Source organism: Sciurus vulgaris (genome assembly GCF_902686455.1).
Source record: "Sciurus vulgaris genome assembly, chromosome: 10".
Lineage (NCBI taxonomy): Eukaryota > Metazoa > Chordata > Mammalia > Rodentia > Sciuridae > Sciurus > Sciurus vulgaris.
This window is the reverse complement of record NC_136470.1, coordinates 54,548,695-54,570,977: the sequence shown is the minus strand read 5'-3', so window position 1 is coordinate 54,570,977 and position 22,283 is coordinate 54,548,695. Positions and strand designations below refer to the sequence as shown.

The 22,283-nt window shown below is 33.2% G+C and overlaps 1 protein-coding gene across 7 annotated transcripts in view; it reads left to right on the top strand.

Moving 5' to 3' along the window:
• Window positions 1-22,283, top strand: part of CBLB (Cbl proto-oncogene B) — a 207,877-nt gene that overhangs the window by 81,666 nt on the left and 103,928 nt on the right. For all 7 annotated transcript variants that reach the window (XM_079100820.1, XM_079100816.1, XM_079100818.1 and 4 more), the window contains one exon: window positions 9,999-10,145. In XM_079100820.1, coding sequence (XP_078956946.1) covers window positions 9,999-10,145 — 147 coding nt within the window. The remainder of the gene's footprint in view (window positions 1-9,998; window positions 10,146-22,283) is intronic.

Genomic DNA, 22,283 nt, shown 5'->3' with positions numbered 1-22,283 from the left:
GATTCACAGGTTTTGCCTGTGGCATATAGCCTTTTCAGTGCCAGAGCTATCTAGTCACTGGCTACTGTGGAGAATATAAGTAGTGATCATTCCAGAGACTGTTTCCGAGTCTTAGAATTTGTATCCCATACCCCCCTCATTTATAGAGGAAGATGCTTTAGGTAAAATGCTTTAGGTAAGAGAAGGTTAGTGGCAGACTTGAGTCTACCAGTACAATGCTTTCCTTTACAATATCCTGGTATTGCACTATTGTTAGGAATATAGTATCCACTTTTCCAGGATGGTCTTAGCACCCCTACTTAGCTGTGGAACAAGTTGTATCCATTGTAACTTTTTCCAGTTGAAAAAAGTCTTCGACTTTAAAAAAATATATCTATATATCTATTGTTGTATTCAGAAAGTTTAAGATTTTCATAGTGATCTGGAAAAATTATGTTGTTAATAACTGGTAGATTATCACAGCCATATTTTTCTATGATTTTGTTGTCTTTTTATTTTTCATTTTGAAATATAAGATCTGTCCAGCATATTCTCACTGCTTTGAAAAGATAGCATTTCTCAATGAGGCAATTGATGTCTAAAATATTCCCCTTATCTTGAACTGTTATCATATGTACATATGATATCCATATATCTGATAAATGTAAGAAAAATATGGTCAGTGAAATCTTCTGGTCATGTGTACTTAAACTTTTCCTTTATGGCAAAAATTACATATCATGTGCTAATTGATCAAACTGTTTGGGACTTTCATGTCCCTAAGAATAATTTAATATGAGTTGTATTCTTTGTTAGGAGATTGTTATTAAAGGTAGAAAATGAAGTCAATATCTAGATTGAAGGATCCAGATTCATTCTTCTTAAGCAGTTCTTCGACTGTGAACCTAAGTGTTTATCCTTTACATTCTCTGCTTTTTATTTAAAAAATATGAAATTATAATTAAAAGGCCTTCTTTGGGAAGGATTTGGAAAAATACTGGTGTGCCATTTGTGAATGTACTGTGGGGAGAAGACTAATGCAGTACTTCTTAGAAAATTGGGAATCAGTGGTCTTATGAGTGGTTTGTGGTGAGTGCACTGGAGATGGCTTTTTGATTTGAAAGCCATAGCAGCACACTTACCAGTGGGGCCGTTCAGGGGATGGGGGCATTGCAATGTGCCTGGAAGTCCATTGACTCTTCTATTAAGACATTTCAGATTTGCCTGAGAAAATCAGTATAATGACTTTTCCATGGCATTTTTGGTTCTTATTGAAAATAGGACAATTTAAAGAATTAAAGAAAAAACCATTCATAAGAATTCTGCTATCCAGAGATTACTACAGTAAAAACAGTTTTTGAATATTGTGAAGTTTTTTTCCTACTTACAAAATATACGACATTAGGTTTTTTTTTTTTTTGGTGTCAGGGATTGAACCCAGGGGTGCTCCACCACTGAACCACATCCTAGCCCTTTTGTTATTTCTCATTTTGTAACAGGGTTTCCCTAGGTTCCTTAGAACCTTGCCAAGTTATTAAGGATGCTTTTGAACTTGTGATCCTCTAGCCTAAGCCTCTGGAGCCACTGGGATTACAAGTATGCCACCATGCCTGGCATTGTTAGCTTTTTAATACAGTCAAGGTTCTATGAAGTTGGTTGTACTGGGCATACTATTTATTATCCTGCATTTTCATTTCCCACTTTGATTTTATCCCCTCTGCCTCCCTTCACAGTGTTGTAATGTAGTTTCCTTATCAGATTATACCTAAAATGAATGGGAATTGCTTGGTAAGTTTGTACTTTTTTTTTTTCCCCTATATTTGGGACAACCATTTGGAAAAGGTAAGGAAGACACAGAATCAATCTCATGATTGTAGTTTTCTTTTGTCAGTACAGGCACAACATGAGCACCAGGGAGATGAACCTTCTTTCTCTTCCTCCTGTGGTTTGTTCTTCTTTCCACTTGCTCCATTCCAAGAGAGAAAAATTGCAGTGAGACAAAGGTAAAACTAAGGAAAATTTCCAGAGCCAAAAGGAGGAAGGAACTGTCAGGGAGTAGTTGGTGTGATGAGAAACCATGCTCTGCTTTTTTTACTTCCTCAGAAAGTATAGGAAATGCGTTCCACTTACTGAGTTTCTGCAAACTACTATAGCATTAATTTCCTTTTGTCTTTGTGATATTCTGTTTCCCATTTGTGAAGAAAGGGGAAACATGATAAGGAGAGAAAAGATATCACAGTTCACAGAGCAAAAAATTTGTTTTCTAATTTAGAAACCCCAGACTTCTACTTCTATTAAAACAGCTTTTGGTAAAAAATTCTTTTTCACCCAGATTTGGAAACTAGATGAATTAATATACAGTGTTTCTATGAATTACTTTTGTTTACTATTCCTGGGTTCAAAAATTTCTTATTTATAGGTGTTCAAATTTTTTTATGGTCTCTGAAATCATCAAGAACTTTTTTTATTTTATCTGTTACTTGTAAGAGTTGTTGCAGATTTAAGACATTTTCCAACCAAAATTTTTGATGTAATAGAAGGGAAATACACTATGTACATAAAATAACCAGGAATGCCCTTTGGGGAAAACCGTGTTGTGGTAGTTATGGTGTGGCCTTTAATAGCCTGATTGATCACATATGGGAGGGGAGCGAGAGGGCATTATGGGAGTACTTTGATATGAAACTGGCACAGTTGAGAGTTCAACAGGCTGAGGCATAAGGGATTGTATCAGAGGAGGAGGAAGGAATGGCTTTAGCCACAGTGTGGATCAGGGAAAGCAGGGGATTTTTTTTCAATCATTTGGGGAGAACTCAGAAAATTGGTGTGAGAAGTCGTGGGAAGGTGGTGTGGTGTCATGGACAGTAGAAATTCTTTAAAAAATGCTATTTGAAGAGAATTTTTAGCTTAAAATTAAAGTCACAGGTAAAAGAAAATTTCTTGCTAGGTTAGGTAGAGGTTTGAATAAACTGATTATATCCTTTTTATTTATATATTTATAATTAAGATGGAGGATCAGAAGCAATAAACCCAGACTAATTAAGATTATTCAGATTGCTACTCTACTGTAGTTTTGTGTTTATTTTTTATGGGTAACTTAATGGCAAAAAAAGTGAATCTAGGTGCTTTTTTTAATTGTGTTGCTGTTGTTCTTCTAAGGTCAAGTTTGCTTTTTTTTTTTTTTTTTTTTTCTTGATAAGATTCTTCTTTATCATGTTACCCCAGGACATGAAAGTATAGTCAGAATTTCTAATATTTCTTTTCTTGTGAAAAAGAACCAAAGAAAACAGTCTGTGTTCTGGTTGTTTCTATTTGAATCTCTTAGTGATCACAACTTTTTACCTAGTTGGTAGAAATTTCATTGCATTTTATATTAAAGGAGAGGGAAGTTCAGTTTTTCTGTTTCTATCTCAATAGACTTGGTCTACATTTTTAAGATTTATTTCACAAAAGGATACTTTTTATAGATCAGTGTCAATGAAAAGAAGACTATTACTGAAGACAAAAGAGTTTTATTAAAGTAGGTATTTTTTAAGCTTTTAAACCAAGTATGAGTGATCAAATTATACTTTAGTAGATTTTCATAGTAAATTTTCCAGATAAAACCATTTGTTGAAATCATCAAAGAGATGTTGTTAATCCTACTTTGGCATTGCCACAAAGTTAAAAATAACTGGCATTAAAAAAATCATTTGGCTAGCTTTATGAAATGCATCAAGGTAAGATTTATTATATTCCTTGTCTTTATGCATATGGCAGTCATAATCCTAGTACATTTAGAAATCCACAAGAGTAGTCCTTTTCAATCCCAGAGCTATCTATTTCCTAACCTAATTCACCTCCCCTCCATGGTAACTTCCTCTTACAGGGTATATTGTGGTCCAAAACACATCACTCAGCATCCATAGACTCTTCTCTCTCACACTGATTGCCACCCTGCTCTGGTTCTGTCTCAACTTTATTTTCACTATATCATTATTTACCTTTGGAGATCTTTGAGACTCTTGAATTAATTAGGGGTAGTATTCTGTCATCTTTATCTTTGTATGTTCAGTGCCTAGATGAAACCTGGCATATAATAGGTATTCATTAAAGATTTGTGGAATAAATGACTGAATGGATATTAAGTACTTGCCCATTGTTTGCTGTTATGGAATAATGAAAGACTACCATGATGGTTGAAAATCTTGATGTGAGAAGCTTCTCCAGATCACCATTAGTTTAATGGATAATAATGCTATATGGAAAAAAGAAAAAAAGACTACTATATTTTACTATAACTTTATTACAAATTTAAGCAGAACTATTAACCAAAATTAATAAATTTATTTATTGAATGTATCTTTTGGTTTTACTTAGCAGTGTTAGGCACTCGCCTGCATGCCTTATTTATTCCTTATAAGAGCTCAGTGAGGCACTTATTTTATTTAAAAATTTCAAAGATGAAAAAATGGATTCAGAGAAGTTAACTTGTTCCAAGACTTATAAGCAGAATAAGGATATGAACCCAGTACTCTCAGACTTCACAGTCAAACTCTTTAACATAGGATACTTGAGAAATTAAGCAGAGTATACTCTATGCATCTTTTAGGATTTTTCTAAGAATATTACATATGCAAATAATCAACATATCATTTCATATTTGAGTTATTTTAAATAGGGCATTTGTAAATTGATCTTTTTTAGTTATTTATTTTAAGAAGAAATACATTTGCCCTAGGGCAGAAACCTTATTTTGAGGGATAGCCCCTTGCACTTAATAATCAAGCCTTTGTAGAAAACACTTTTAACAGATTGGTACATAGAGGTCAAAGACTGCCTACGCTTCAACTCTCCCAGTCTAAAATTCTGAATTGTCCTTCTTAGCCATGCTGAGGTAGTTCCTACTCAAGGGAGATGTAAGACCTTGTTTTGGTTATGCAGTGTTTTGAACTGACTTCATGTATTAAATTCCTTTTTATTTTGTAGTCCATTTTTCAAGAAGTGGAACAGGGTAGGTTGAAGATTGTTCTACTGCCTGTGTTTCAGGTTAGATGGTTGACTTGTTTTATGTCTTGGGATAGACTGAGTCTTCAATGGTATTTGGACTCTATTTTTTGTTTGTGTATTTATTAAAGTGCTGGGGATCGAACTCATGCTAGGCATATGTTTCACCACAGCTACACTTTTACCTCAGTATTTGGATTTTTAACATCTTCTTTTCATTCCCTTTAGAGATATTGAAAACTTTAAAGCATTTGGGCAGAGGTAATGAATAACAATCCAGTTTTATGTAAGTCTGCCAGGACCCATCTTAATAATGGACTCTCTTCTCATGAGGGAGAAATGAAAGACAAGGTTTACATCAACCTAGTCTCCTCACTTACTTAGGAATCAGAATGTCCCCAAGGTCAAAAATGGTGTGAAGTAACTCACTAAACCCATCTTGGAGGGTACTATGTCCCAAATACAGTGTAAATTGCTCTTTAACTGGACGTGAATCTCATTTTAAGTGCCGCTGTTTATATTCTTTATGTCCTGCCTTTCTTTTTATGTTGAATTTGTTTCACCTTTTAAAGATTAAGAGGAGCATGTTCTAGCTTTCAAATGTGAAAATTGAATTATTAATAGTTTTTGGACAAAAAACTGATCCTCCGTTTCTTCTACCAAAAGCAGTACATTCTCACAAACTTTGTACCTCATTAAAATAAAGTGTCATTTAAAATTTTTCATTAATTCAGCATTTAAAGTGTTTTATTTCCTCTTCAATTTATGGCACAGCTGTTTCTTAAATGGAGAAAATGCAGACACTACATACACTCTAATTAGATTACATTCTTTGTGCGTCTCATATTTAGTGACTACAAATCGAATTGATATATTTTTAATCCATTTTTGAAATTTAAATCATCAAACCATGTTGGGTACACTGCCTCCACCACTTTGTATTGTAATGATCTCTTCATTTATTGTGTGTGCCCTACTAAGGGTTAGAGTGTGTCATCCCATACTGGACCTTAAATAAGCTAGTGTTCTTATGTTGTTAGTGGTGACCACCACAAACTAGTAAGACTTATTCAGAACAGTAAAGTGCCATCATTCCAACAGAATCTTTATATGGATTCACTCTGGTTAACCCCAAGTTTTCATGTGGACCCCACAAGGTAACTTGACTCCTAGAGAAATTAGTCCATACCATTACAAGGAAATACACTGTAGATGACTGAATCCAGGACAGAATAATTATCTTGTAACTTAGCAGGTATCCTTGGCATTGCTGATGCATTTCATATGCTTTTTTTTTTTTTTTCTTTTTGTGGTGCTGGGAATTGAACCCAGGACCTTGTGTTTACATAGCAAGCACTCTACCAACTGAGCTATATCCCCAGCCCTTCTCACCTTTAGTTATGTTTTGTTTAGGTTTTAGTTCTCCCTCCCTCTCTCTTCTTCAGTCTGCTGTAATATTAATCTCTTGCACAGTTTACCAAATATTGACATCTACTTTTTGATTACATGATATTTCAAAATACTTTTATTCTGAAATTATTTCTTCTAAATAAAATCCCACACAAATTGAAAGTGGCTCGCCTTATGATAGTTAGTGAAGATATGCAATAACAAATACGTTCCTTGTCTTATAAATGAAAGAACCTGTGCTGCAAAATTCTACCTAAAATTAATTAACAGTGTAAGATTATTGAGTCTTTGTGGATAGATTTTTTTTTTCTTTCTTTCTTTAATTGTTTGGGGGTAGGGGAGTTTCAGAGACAGAAATATTCCTATTAGTAAGTATCAAAACCCCTGTTAAGCAGTCAACATTTCTGGTTATAGGATAAGAAATCAAGTGGGCTTAGGTTAAATTGGCTAAGTATGGAATAATTGCATAAGAGAAAAAAGCATTTCATTAAAAAGAACTTGTATAATTGTTGCCTTTCCCTGTGTCTAGATGGTTAGAGGTAATTGTATTCTTGGATTTTATTTTCAAAATTGGAGATTATTAAAAAAAATGGGTGTCTAGGGTGCAAAGAAAGCACATACTACATAGCAAATAGAGTGAAAAACATCACAGGATCATATAAAAAGGAAAACCTACTTGCTGTGAAAATGAATTTAAATGGCATCAGAAAGTAGATTAAACTGTGAGTTCTTTTATTACCTAAGTGTAGACTACCATTCCTGTAAATCAATCTCTTCAATAATGAATTTCCAGAATGACCATTTAAATATATGTGTTGTGTATGTGCACACGTGTGTGAGTAAAAACATAAAAAATCATAAATATGAATATATTCTAGTATGTGAAAAAGGTAACATGAAACTGATATGTTCAAATATTTTTTACCAGCGTGAGTTTGAATTTCAAGACTAAAGGCAAAATATATTTTTGCACTTAGTTTATTCAGAAAGTTAAATAAGTATGTGTTGATTTATTTGCAGGAACTAGAAAATGGAACTGTATGTACATTTTATAGTTCACCAGTTATATATAGGCTATATAGGTACTAATAGTGATTATTAGAACTTCTGGACTATAAATTATAAAATATTTTTAGTTCTTTTTAAAAGTCGAATGCCGACATAGCCAGTAGACCAGATATCCAAGATGAGTTATCATTGACTTTGTGTTTCAGACTTTAGATTGAATAAGTAAAAATGAAAAACATTTGGATATGATTAAAGAACAAAGAAAGGAGATGGAGAGCAACCAAATTCAGAAAATAAGGAACAGTTGGTTTCCTTAATTATAACCATCTTGATTTTTTTCATTTTTTCTTCTATGTATCAATTGGAAGTTTAGTGGAAAGTTAACCCTTCAGCCTAATTATCAGAATAAATTCATTGCAAATTTTCTAACTTGTCTGTGCTTGTCTTAAAGTTAAATCTTAAAAGTCATTTGCAGTTTGTATTGACCATAATTAATTCCTTTGATATAGTATAACGATTTTCCTTTTTATTTTCAAAGACTGAAAAATCTGTATTTACCATCATCTAAATGAGGATATATTGATATAAATGAGGGGTGGTGCATACCTGTAATCCCAGTGGCTGGGGAGGCTGAGGCAGAAGAATCATAAGTTTGAGGCCAACCTCAGCAACTCAGTGAGGCCCTAAGCAACCTAGAGAGACCCTGTCTCAAAATAAAGAGTAAAAATGTCTGGGGCTGCTGCTCAGTTATTAAGAACCTCTGGATTCAATTCCTGGTACCAAAAGACAAACAAACAAACAAACAAACAAATAAATAAAGATTGAACTGAGTATCAGAAAATTTGCACTTGGATTAGGTTGAGGTGTGTAGAAATGTGACTGGATCTAAGACAGTGGTAGAGCATTTGTGTATAAACATAATGAATTCTGTGATTGTTGTAATTCAAGCACTAAAATAAAGCCCAAGTTCTGACTCCCATTTCAAAGACAACTTCTCATAAATGATAAATGCTCTGAAAAATAGCTGACATTTTTGTTTCTACAATGAAGATGAGATGATATTATTCAGATAATAGAGTTTGCTTTATTGATTTTTCTTTATCTTTCTGTTCCCTACTTTTTATAATGAGTGTCTAATTTATTCTGTATTCATTTTATAGGAGGTTATGGGCTTTTTGGTAAATATTTTAGAAAGAGTGACACCCATTGACATTTTTGGTAGGTGCATATTACACAACCTCCTTGGTTTGTTGGGGTTTTTTGGTTTGTTAATTGAGTCATTAAACATGGTGCTTAAGTAAAAAAGGGGCAAGGAACCACAACTTTTAATGACAAAGGCATGCTAAAGTGTTATATGGTTTTACATGTTGCAGAAATGTTACATGTCTATGTTAATTTTCCTGTCTATGCTCTTTGAGTCCTTAAAGCATTTGCCTTTTCCTCAGCCCCTGTACACTCACAAAATTGCTAAAACTTGTTTTATATATGTATCTCTATTGAATTTTTTATTTGTTTTACATATTTGTTTTATATATGTATTTATTGAAATTTGGTAATTCTGCACAAAGAAAAATATAAAAAAAAGTTTAAAACTGAGAAGTTCTTTTAGTATTTTGTGTTTCAGTTATTGCCTTATTATCTAGCACTGGCAGTCTGGGGCTGATCAACATAATTAATGTTGTAAACTTAATACTAAGAACCATTGACGAAGATAGCATTTTGCAACAGGAAGCATGTGTTAAATCATTAGAAACCCCAGAAACAGAGAAATCAGAACAGAGGTGACACCTGAATTTCCCTCCTTTCTAAACCATTTTTTTTCTGTACCATCACAACTTTTTCCCTTCAAAACAGAGACTTCATCATGCCCATAGTCTTTTTAATCCATTTTGGCTCCCCGTTCCTTATAGTAGAATCACTTAATGGTGCAATGTACTGCCCTGGGAGCTTCGAAAATATGCAAAATGTGAAACCTATCATCTGAAAATCTGATTTTGGGGTAGGAGTGGCAAGTGTCTTTGACAAAAACTTTGCTCTAGATTTGTGTTTATGTCAGATTCTTCCTGTTACCCTCTGCTCTAGCCTTGTAAACATAGAAGTTATAAAAATAGTTCTGTTTCCTACCTGAGAACTTCTTAAATGCTTTTCCTAATGCCTAAAGTACCTTTTCCTTCCTTCCCTTCCATTTCTTTCTGTTCATTCCAGGTCTTTCATCTGTCACACAACTACTTGTCTTTCTAGATTCTCTTCTAATGGCAGTTTCCCTTCTTACTTTTCCAGGTAGAAATAGTCACTCTATCTTTTGTATTCGTCATTCATGTTTCACTTCTTTTAAAGTGTTTATCTCTACCATTAAACTGTGAGCTCATGAAATCATGTAATTTCCATTGTTCATGTTTATGTTAAATTAATACATGGGTAAATAATAAAGTGAAATCCTGTTAGGAATTTCAGTGTACAGTGTTTTCTATGATCATTGTTTTTAGGGATGATAGCAAGTTGAGATTTATGATCAAAAATCAAAACCTAGGTTGATACACATCTGTCATTTTGACTTAGTAGATTTCCATTAAAACTTACATACATAAGTATTTATTTTTCTTTTGTGTCCACAGACGAAATCTTACAAAACTGTCCCTTATCTTCAGTCACATGCTGGCAGAAATCAAAGCAATCTTTCCCAATGGTCAGTTTCAGGGAGATAACTTCCGTATCACAAAAGCAGATGCTGCTGAATTCTGGAGAAAGTTTTTTGGAGACAAGTAAGTAGAAATCATTTTTACTATTTGGATCCATCTTTCAAGTGTGACCCATTCTTGCCTACAGTTCTGTATAAAATTTTTTTTTTGTTATTTCAAAGCAAATATCAGACAGCATTATGTATTTTATGAGAATTTTTTGAGTTACTCTTTACTCTGTGAAGCAGAGGTATATAAGACAGTCTCTACATATGAGAAGTTTTTAACTCCTTATAACTTAGTACACACCTAAGACACTTATATAAAGTCAAAGGTTGAAGAAATATATGCTTTAAAAATGACATAAATAAATTGTGCTGACACTTCAGAAGGAAATGGTTGCTCTATGATGACAGAAATCAGGGACTGCTTCCTGAAGGATTAGGAATGGTAAACTTGGTTAAGCTCTGAAGCTGAAACTTGGTTAAGCTCTGAAGCTGAGGTGTGAGAAGGTCCTAGCAGCCGACTCAGTCTTTGTATTTTTATACAAAAAGTATTATGTATCAATAAATAATGTTATCACAAGGCTGCATCACATCACAAAGTAGCTGGGTCAAGATGTTTTCCAATAGATATTTACTCCCCAGACACAAATTCTGGTGAGTTTGGTAAATAATAGCAATTGGAGGGCTGAAGTCGGAACAATTTACATGAAAAGTAGAAAATTTGTCTGAAATTTCTTAATAAGATGATGAAGAAGTGAGCACCAGAAGGCAAATTTTCCCTCAGAACCTTATACAGATCCCTTAAATGAGAGAGAACCCTTAGGATGTCCTTGAATACAGGCAACACTATAACTGAATAGTAAAGAGCAAGAGTAGTGACTTATATGCGGATTATTGTTTTACTCTTTTGTTTAAGAGTCTGTATTTATTCCATAACTGATGAAATTAGATAGCTTTAGGGCTTTTAAACTGGTGAAATGTAGCATTGGTTTTCCGTTTTTTTTCCTGTAACAAAGTGCCATGCTTATCTATAGCTACCACCATGACTAGAATGTACTTGACTAATATGCATTTTAATAGATACATAATTTTTTGGCTTCAAAAATATTAAAGGCTGTTTTTCACTTCTTATGTTAAAATGTATTCTGAACTATTTTTAGACCGTAAAAGGGGGAAATGCCATTATTAACCATTAACATGTACATTGTGTGTTCTAGAAATCTAGCTATTTATAATGTTCTTATATACATGCATAACGAGAAATTTGAAAGGATAAGGCTCATCTTTATTGCCTCATCTGCATTAGATTCCTAGGAGTATGATAATTAAATATTTGGGAATGTAGAAATCAGAAAGGGTTTGGGAGTTGTGGAGAAAGAACATGAGGGTTTGCAAAAAGTGAATTAGCACTATAAACCTAGTGCAAACAGTTGGTAACCTTCAAAATAAACTTTCTCTTAAAATTTTAAGAAAATATATAGAACAAATTGTTCATGGTATTTCCTTTTGGAAACTGAAATTTCTGGAGAGTTATAAAATTATTTAATTGTCACATGGTCAGTAAAAAATGGAAAGATTGTTCACATGTTTTCAAGAGAGGAGTTTGCATTGCTGGCACCTTAACCTACAGAGAATTATGCGTTTGAGACATCTTTATTTCCCTTTATTTATAATCACCGACATCGGGGGACTGAAATTTCTGTGCTAATGCTACATGAGTGAAATCACTACTACATCAAATGGGAGGTCCTTGAAATACCAATTAAATGCTCCCCTACCTTCCAGATCTTTCCCTTTGTCTCTGCATCCCACTGGCTCCAGAAAACTGCATGATTTGTCTTTAACATTATTTTTAGGATAAGAGCCAAATTTCAAGTCACTTCCAGGACTTACACATATTTCTGTAGTCATCCAAATCAATGATACCTTTATGAGATTATTGGAGATACTTTCTTTATATTCCACAGAGGTTTTCACCTTGTACTTTTGGAGTATTTTATTGAATTAATGAGCAAATGAATGAAGAGTGTAACCTTTCAAGGGTTGAATTATTTTATCTTCATTGAACTGTAATACCAGTTTGTGTTTTTCCTTAACCTGGTTCTATGTAGAAGCATTCCTGACATTGATCTCATTGCACATTGATGCTGTGTGAGCCACTTTTATTTAACTTAGCCAATGCCTTTAAATTTGACAATAGCACAGTATTCAAAAACAACCATTGAGAGACTGATTCTAAACAAAACCAAACATTTTATGATATTTTTTAGAAATACCTTTTTTCTTGGAGATTATTATTATGATTTATTTTCCAAAAGGAATTGAGTCAACAATAATAGAACATTAAAATTGAATTGAAATTGGGAATAAGCTATTGATCATATTGATAAAACTGGTAAAGAGAATTTTAAGATTCAGACCTCATTAAAATAGGCAGTAGAAAAACATATGCCTAATGCTTTATTTCTGTGCTTCCCAACATTGTTGTATCATGGCAAGCTTAATTTTCTGCTCAGGGCCTAAGTCCATCAGCCAAGAGAGTCTGCCTGCTTAGAGGCCCAGTGGATCAATTAAAAAAAAAAAAAAAAAAAAGTGTCATGGCAAATTGGGGATGCCTGAATTTGTTAAAGTTCTATGCACATTAATTTAATATTTTAACAGTTCAGTCCTGCTTTTGGTTTTTCAGTCTGTTGAAGAGGAGATGATAGAAATACATAAGAAAAATATTATTAAATAAATGTGTGTAACAAGGTTATGCAAAACAAGATAGTACCAAACACTGAATCTTTATACTTTGGACTGATAGTTTCTAATCCTGAAACTTTGAGCATGCAGCTCATAAGGTGCATTATAAGATGTTGAAGGAAGGAAGGAAAGAAGGAAGGAACAAAGGAAATAAGTAGGTAAGACTCTGGGTGGCAGTTATTTTTCTAAGTAAGACAGGTAGCAGTTGGAGATTTAGTCAGAAAAAATGTAATTCATTAAGAATCAAGTATAATTCCAAACAGAATGAATCAAACAACATTACTCTATGTAAATTTATGATTACACAAATGGTATGACTTTACGCCATGTACAAACAGAGAAACAACATGTATCCCATTTGTTTGCAATTAAAAAAAAAAAAAAAAAAAAGTATAATTCCAGAATGCTCTTAGGTATCCTCTCCTCCCTGGGCTTAGTTTAAACTTTCTATTGTACTTTAGACACATTTATATTATTGTGTTTCCTGCATGAATTTGTCTTTCTTCATTGTGAGGATCTTCAATGACGTTTTTTCCAAAATTTTGTAAAAACAGACATTTTTATTAATATTATTTGTCAAATTCAGTGCTTGATGCTTTCACAAATGCCAGTTCCATTTTCAATATAATCTTTAAACTGTTGTTTAAATGGTTATTGAATGAATCCTTTGGATTCTGTATTTGTTGCAGACATTCAGTACTTGTGGGTTGAATGTATGCATACATGTGTATTTTTTCTGCTATTAGCTCTCTTTTCCTTTACTTATTTTCCAGTGTTCAGTTGAGCTGACTTATTTGACTCTTCTTTGGTACCTCCACAGTTACAGGTTTCTATGTCTTTCCTCATATTGTTCTTCTACTTAAATATTTTATAATCTCAATAAAACTTTTACTAATCCCTCCAAGTCCATCCTGTTCATGATTCCCTTCTCCTGTTGTTATTATTAGATTTCCTACTTCTTAAACTACTGTAAGCTCTTGCTTATCTTTATGCGTTTACTATTTTTATTATTTTGTTAAAGTTATTTCGCCAGTTATCTTACTTTCCATTGTTCTGTAAACCTCACAACTTCATGGTTATTTGTTCATCCTTGTGTTTCTGAGGTAGTTTGACAATGTGTCCTATATAGACTTTCAGGAATGATTGTAAATCGTTGAGTTGAGAAGTAGAGGAATGTGCATGTGCCTTGTGTATGTGTGAAACAGAAAGATGAAGAAACTGCTTTCTTGCTTCACTGAGAGGCAGCACGGTTCAGATTGTGCATGCAGGCTCTGGAGCCAGCGTGCCCACATGAAAGTTTTGAACACATTGTTTCCTAGCTTTGTCACTTAGGGAGGCTATGTGGTTTTTCCTTGCAATTGTTTCCCCATTTGTAATACCTATTAGGATACTAATAATACCTACCACAGAGGGTTGCTATGGAGGTTAAGAAGGCTAAAATCCACATACAAGGTACATAAAACTATTTGACACATAAAAAGCAGTCTATTTATGAAATCATAAACAATTCAAATATTTGATCTTAAACCAAAGTACTGTGAACATATTTATTATTAATTATAAATTTAATATAATTAGTATTTGATTTAGTATGATGGAAGTTCCATATTCCCAAGCAATCTAAAAGCAAAAGTTGAAAAGAATGAAAAATAAAAAATAAAAGCATTATGCTATTATGTGTATCTCTATATAAAAGTTAATTGGAGATAGGAAATGCTATTGCTTATGGGGGTGATCTACTTCAGTGTATTCCCTCGACCTTTGAGTTCCTAGAGAAGTGGTATGAACCATCTCTTGGTTTCCTGTATTTTCCATTCTCTTTTAATAAAAATAAAAAATAAAAAAAGGGAAAATGATTTCTTTTTCTTTCCAATGAGTAAGATACCTGTTCTGGCATTTTAACTACAATAGTTTTTCTCCCTCTAGTTAAATAAAATGCAGTGTAATTATTTTTAATTAAAAGAGAAGTTACAGTAGACTTTTAAGGACTTTAACAGTGAAACTGTCGCAGTTTCTTCAGAAAGAAAGAAACAACTGAAAACTCAAAGCCTTTCTAGTTAAAAAAAATTGAACTATCTTTATGTCAATAAGTAAACAAAAGTTGCATACTTATTGAAGGCTTATTTTGTTCAACTCATTTTTTAAAAATTTCCGGATACAATGAAGAAAACAAGATGTCAAACTATAATTTTCTGATTATTAGCAGTGTATATTCAATTTGGGAAAGACAGGATATACAGAGACGATCAATACTTAAAATCAGTTCTTTACCATTAAAAAATAATTCAGAGATATCACAGTAGGTTAATTTCCTAGTAATTATTTACTATGATTGTCAGAGGAGTTCTGGACCTTTAGGAAGGAGCCAGAATTTTGTGTAGGTTATATATATTAATAAGAAGCCTCTCATTGTGTTCAATAGGGAGTGCCATGAGTGATACTGGATTGTTATGGCATCTGCTATAGTTCAAAAAGAAGGGTACCCAGCAACTTCAAGTTTCCATAAATGAATCCCCTTCCTCCTTCTCCTCTTCATCTTCTTTATCTTTTTCTTCTCCTCTTTACCCTGGAAAGTGACATTTACCTCACTGAAATATATTTTCTGTTCCTCATCTTTGAAACTTGATTTTACTAGGATCAAGAGCATCTTTCGAGAATGGACATGAATTAACTAAACTGGTAAACAGATCTGTAATCTGGAAAAATTGTTTTACTCATTTACAAAGATTAATGTCACTGTCAGGCACAGGAAAATGTTTGCATCACTGTAGATAAATTTTACATGGAACAATATTATACTCAGAACATTTCTTGGTGAGCACAGAATGTTCAAATTAAGGGGTGGTGGTTTGTAATCCATAATAGGGTCTCCCCTTTCTCAAGAATCAGCATACATAAAACTGCTGGCTCGCTGTCTTCGTTACTATATTCTGAAAGCTCTGTCCATTTCTTGCCTTTTGGACTTTTGTTTTTCATAAGTTAAGTTCTATTTCAAAACCCTGTTCTTAGGAGCCCTAAGAACAATTGAGACCCATTGGTAGGTTTTTAGAAGGGAAGTGTTCACACTTGCACATTAGATGGATCACTCTTGCTGCATTATGAACAATGAATTTGAGTAGTAGTCTCCAAACCCTGATCATACCCTTTATTCCTAATTTATAACTGAATACTTTTAAAGCACACAATCTACCTATCAATCATCTGTATATGTACATGTGTATACAAATTATACATATCTATTACTTTACAAAAATATGTAGACTTGTATTCATAATATAAATAAAGGAGATACTATGACATAAAATTTTAAAATTATATAAAATGCAAAAAGAATTTCAGTATTTTCTTCTCATCCTAGAAAGGATCATCTGTATACCCTCTTAGGTCTATGGCTGTCACTTCCCCACACACTTTAGAAACTGATACTTTAGGAGAGCAATAAAGTAGGAGACTAGTGTAGTCTTAGCCACTAGTGTAGTGGCTAAGTTAAAATGCATGGATTTGAAAATCATATAAAGATAAAATTAATAGGACTTAATTATTCAAAAGATGTTCCTAGAGTTAAATGTGAAGCCTCAGTCTGTGATTTGAAACATTGGGTACCAGTTACTGAGATAGGAAAAACAGGAAGAAGCAATTTGGCAACAGGTTGTTTGACCTGTGTTCACTTTTATGTATCTAAATAAATATATGTGGAGATATTAATTAGTAGGTTGAATATATGGCCTAGAGATTAGGGAAAAAATAGAGACTTTAGAATTATGAGTACATTTATGAGTTGGCAGATTGACAGCCTATGGAATGTTTTCTTTCATGCAGTTTTAAATATTTTTAAAACATGAGTTGCAAGCTTTTAAAAATTGTTGGATTTACAAAAACATAGTTTTAAAATTTATTGAAAAAATGTGAGCCTTTGCAGCAATAGGTAAGCATTGTGATTGGGCAGTGATTGACTGCAAGTGGTGCCAGCTGTCCTCTCTAGATGTCCTCTCCTCCATTGTTGCATCCCTTACCTGGATCTCCACCCATTTTTACTATCTATCTGTCCTCAGATGAGTGATTTTATAGTCTCTGGTTCCAGTGGTTCCTTGAAACCACTGGACTAATTGATATAGACCATAAAGAAGGTGTAGAGAGAATGAAAGGAACAGACACTTAAATAATTCTGATGAATGAAATATGAACAAAGGGAAATTTAAGGAATTTCGGAGTAATTGTTGAATAAGTAGGGACAAAATCCTTGAGAATGTGGCATTATAAGACCCAAAGAAAGATAAGAGTTAAAGAGAGAGATGAATCAGGTAATAATAGTGAACAATCAAACTAGATTTTAAAAAAAAAGTTTACATAAATGTAATAACAAGGCATTAATAATCTTATTTGTTCTTTCTTTTTAAAATTCTTTTGTCTCTTTTCGGACCAAAATTATAGTAGGTTCTTGTGTTGCCCTGAATAGTTACTTAGGCTGTTATATATTGAGTAGGTGTGATGATTTTTGGTGTACACGCAAGTATTTTGGATTTTCTTTATGCTGAGTAGTTATATTGGGACTTGATGTACACTGAGTAGGTGTATTTAGTTTTTGATATACACTGAATAGGTGCTTTAGATTTGCTGTGCTGTGAGCAGGTTGATTATTTTGTTTGTCCATCCACCAAGACTTTTGGTGAATGACAGGCAGCCAGACTTGGAGGTAGAGTCTGAGGATATCTTTTCTTATTCTGAAATTTCTAACATCTCTAATGATAAAATTATGACCTTTTTCTCTAACATCTAACTGTATCTACTTATTTTACCTTCTCATTTTGAGAAATATTTAGTTAGCTTTCTCTTTCTTTTTTCTTTTTGAGGGAGGAGGGTTGCTCTGCTGAGAAAGAAAAATATATTATACTGACCATTATTTTTCTAATCATTAATATTTCCAAAATTGTGTCCCTGAACTGTGTTTTTGAAATATAATATAGAAACTCCTGTGCAGTACTCTAAGTCAAAGCAAAAAACCAAACTTCATATATTCTCATATTTTTGTTCTAGTCAGCTAACTGGTTCCGTATTAATTTATTGCAACAGTTTTTAAGCTACTTATATGATTATTCTCAGAAGTTATTTTACTTTCTGAACAGTTAATCCTATAGTGAAATTTAAGACGCACCCTGCATTTCTAAAAATGTTTTAATATGATGATTCATGATTTCATTATAATGTTGTTTTATTTCAAGCTAATTTAAAGTAATATTACATTATATTACAAAGAGGCCCATATGAAAATATTAAGAGAAAGACTGATTTCCTTACAAAATATTTAATCATGTGCCTTGGACTCAAAAGATTTTCTTGTTCTTTTAAAAAATTAAATTTGTTCTAATTAGTTATACATGACAGTAGAATGTATTTTGACACATTGTACACAAATAGAGTGAAACTTCTCCTTCCTCTGACTGAACATGGTGCAGTCACACCAGTAGTATACATACATGTATATAGGTTGATAATGTCCATCTCATTCTACTGTCCTTCCCATCCACACATGTCCTTCCCTCCCCTTACTCCCCTAAGCACAATCCAAAGTTCCTTCATTCTTCCCCACCCCGCAACCTCATTATGGATTAGCATCTGCTTATCAGAAAAAATATTAGGCATTTGTTTTGTGGGGGTTGACTTATTTCACTTAGCATGATGTTCTCCAGCTCATCCATTTATCTACAAAGACCATAATTTCATTCTTCCTTTATGACTGAGTAATATTCCATTGTGAATATGTACCACTTTTCTTCATCCATTCATCTGTTGAAGGGCACCTAGATTAGTTCCATAGTTCAGCTATTATGAATTGAGCTGCTATGAACATTGATGTGGCTGTGTCACTGTAGTATATTGATTTTAAGTCTTTGGGTATAAACCAAGGAGTGGCATAACTGGATCAGAAGATGGTTCCATTCCAAGTTTTCTGAGCAGTCTCCATACTGCTTTCCAGATGGTTGCACCAATTTGCAGTCCCACCAGCAATGTAGGAGTGTACCTTTTTCCCCACATTCTCTCCAACTCTTATTGTTGCTTGTCTTTTGGATAATTGCCATTCTGACTGGAGTGAGATAAAATTGTAGAGTAGTTTTGATTTACATTTCTCTATTCGCTAGAGATGAACATTTTTTCATGTTTGTTTATCTATAGTATTTCTTCTATGAAATGTCTGTTGAGTTCCTTAGCCTATTTGTTGATCGGGTTATTTGTTTTTTTTAATTGTTAAGGTTTTGAGTTCTTTATATATCCAGGAGATTAATGCTCAACTGAGAAGCATATGGTAAAGATTTTCTCCCATTCTGTGGGCTCTCTCATCATATTTTGATTGTTTCCTTTGCTGAGAAGAAGCTTGTTAGTTTGAATCCATCTCATTTATTGATTTTGATTCTACTTCTTGTGCTTTAGGAATTTTTTTAAGATCCTAGGCAACCTAGTGAAGAGTTGAGCCTACTTTTTCTTCTATTAAGTGCAGGGTGTCTGTTCTAGTGCCTAAGTCTTTAATCTACTTTGAATTGATTTTTGTACAGGGTGAAAGATAGAGGTTTAATTTAATTTTGCTACATATGGATTTCCAGTTTTCCCAGCACCATTTGTTCTATAGACTGTCTTTTCTTCAGCGTATGTGGCTGCATCACTGCAGTATGAGCTAACCACATTTATTTGGATTTGTCTCTGTGTTTTCTATTCTGTACCATTGGTCTGTGTGTTAATTTTGGTGCATATACCATGCTGTTTTTGTTACTATTGTTCTGTAGCATAGTTTAAGATCTGGTGATGTCTTCTGCTTCACTCTTCTTGCTAAGGATTGCTTTGGCTATTCTGGGTCTCTTATTTTTTCAAATGAATTTCATAATTCCTTCATTCTATGAAGAATGTCATTGGGATTTTAATAGGAATTGCATTAAACTTGTATAACACTTTTTCTAGTGTGGCCATTTTGACTATTAATTCTGCCTATCCAAGAGCATGGGAATTCTATCTTCTAAGGTCTTCTTCAATTTCTTTAGTGTTGTGTAGTTTTCTTTGTAGAGGTTTTTCGCCTCTTTAGTTAGGTTGATTCCAAAGTATTTTATTTATTTGTTGTTGTTGTTTTTTGACTATTGTGAATGGGGTAGTTTTTCTAATTTCTCTTGTAGTGGATTCATCACTAATATATAGAAATGCATTTGACTTATGGGTATTGATTTTATATCCTGCTACTTTGCTGAATTCATTCATTAGTTCTACAAGTTTCTGGTGGAGTTTTTTGAATCTTCTAAATATAGAATCATGTGGTCAGCAAATAGTGATAATTTGAGTTCTTCTTTTTCTGTTCATTTCCCTTTAATTTCTTTGTTTGATTGCTCTGGCTAGAGTTTCAAGGACTATATTGAACGAAGTGGTGAGGAGGACATCCCTGTCTTGTTCCAGTTTTTAGAGGGAATGCTTTCAATTTTTCTCCGTTTAGAATGATGTTGGCCTTGGGCGTAGCACAGATAGCTTATACAATGTTGTGGTATCTTCCTAATATCCCTAGTTTTTCTAGTGTTTTGAACATGAAAAGGTGCTATATTTTGTCAAATGCTTTTTCTGCATCTGTTGAGATGATCATATGATTCTTGTCTTTACATTTATTGATATAGTGATTTACGCTTATTGATTTCCATATGTTGAACCAATCTTGCATCCTTGGAATGAACCCCACATGATCTTGGTGCGCTATCTTTTTAATATATTTTGTATATGATTTGCCAGAATTTTGTTGAGAATTTTTGCATCTATGTTCATCAGGGATATTAGTCTGAAGTTTTTTTTCCTTGATTGTCTTTGACTGGTTTTGGTATCAGGATGATACTAGCCTCATTTGGAATGAGTTTGGAAGAGTTCCCTCCTTTTCTATTTTCTTGAATAATTTAAGGAGTATCCATGTTAACTATTGGAAGGTCTTGTAGAACTTTGCTGAGAATCCATCTGGTCCTGAGCTTTTCTTGTTTGGAATGTTTTGATGGTGTCTTTGATTTCATTGCTTGAAATTGACCTGTTTAAATTGTGTATGTCCTCTTTATTCAGTTGGGTAGATTATATTTCTCTAGAAATGTGTTGATGTCTTCATGATTTTGTATTTTATTTGAGTATTTATGTTGAGAGATTTATGAGGAATTTTGTTTTGTTATTGACTTTTGTGTTGGTTTGTAAGGCTGAGTTCTTATTGCTAAAAGGGAGAAAATATTAAAGCCTTCCTTAAACCCTTCTGTCCAGGGCTTATTAATTTTAGTGTACAGAATTTCCTGATATCATTTAATCTGACTGCAACAGATCAAAGACATCTTGCATGACCCATCTGCTATTGTACCTTGTGAATTTCCTAGCATTACTAAACTTTCAGAGACAATATAATGAAGACTATTTGTGCTTCAGAAAGAAAAGAACAGATATTTCTTGTTGTAAGACCAGAATCTTTCTCTTGTTCTGTGGTAATAGCTACTAAATATGAAAATTAAAACTGGAATTTTAGCACATTTTTATGAATTTTATTTTTGCAAATTCTCTTCCTATCCTTTTCTATAAATAAACTATATTATTAATGTCAGAAAATGTAATTATGTATAAAGTAATTTTTTGGCTATAGTTTTTATTTTTTATGTTTCAGGGTCATTATGTGAGAAGTTAGAAAGCATCAAATTTATCATATTAATGAAGTTGTTGAGTATGTAAGGAATAACACAAATGAGGCTATTTTCTTGTTTCCACAGTCTCATAAAAATTATAGGTTTCAGACTGTGAAAATGAGAATGATAGTTGTCCACTGTGCAGAGAAATAATGCCTGTCTGTACCTTAGAGTGCTGCAAACTTTGTGACAAGGCAAAGACATCTGTTACAAGTACTCTGTGTCTTTCTCCATGAAAGTCAGGAATTTTCATTTCCCAGGAAGAATTGTCAGATCTAATTATTAATATCCTAGGTAACTATGGTTACCTATCAATGGTGAGCTTTCAAAAGACAACTATTTGATCACAGTGGTTTTGATGTGCTTTCTGTAGACTGCTGGGAAACCGTGGTGCTCCCTTGTAATGGAATGGCGAGGGCAGTGATAGCTTGATGAGAATCTGTTTTCATTTCCTTTAAGATATAGAGTCATTATGTAAAAAACAAAAAATGATTAGATTTAAGTAATAACTGTATGAAGTGTCAGCATAATTGGGAATCACAATTCTAATGTTTTACATCCATAATAAAAAATCAAAGCTTATTAAATACCTTATGAATATTCTACTTTGAACAAAACAACACTCAACTTAAAGGTACAAACACTGAATATATTTTTACCCGTTAAGGTAAACTTTCTGAAAGCTTCAACATAAAATTAAAAATAGAAGTGGTTTGATACAGATGTTTCAAGTCAAGATGACATATATTCCTGAGCTTTAGAATGGATTTTAAACAACTACCATCACCATCATCACTAACATA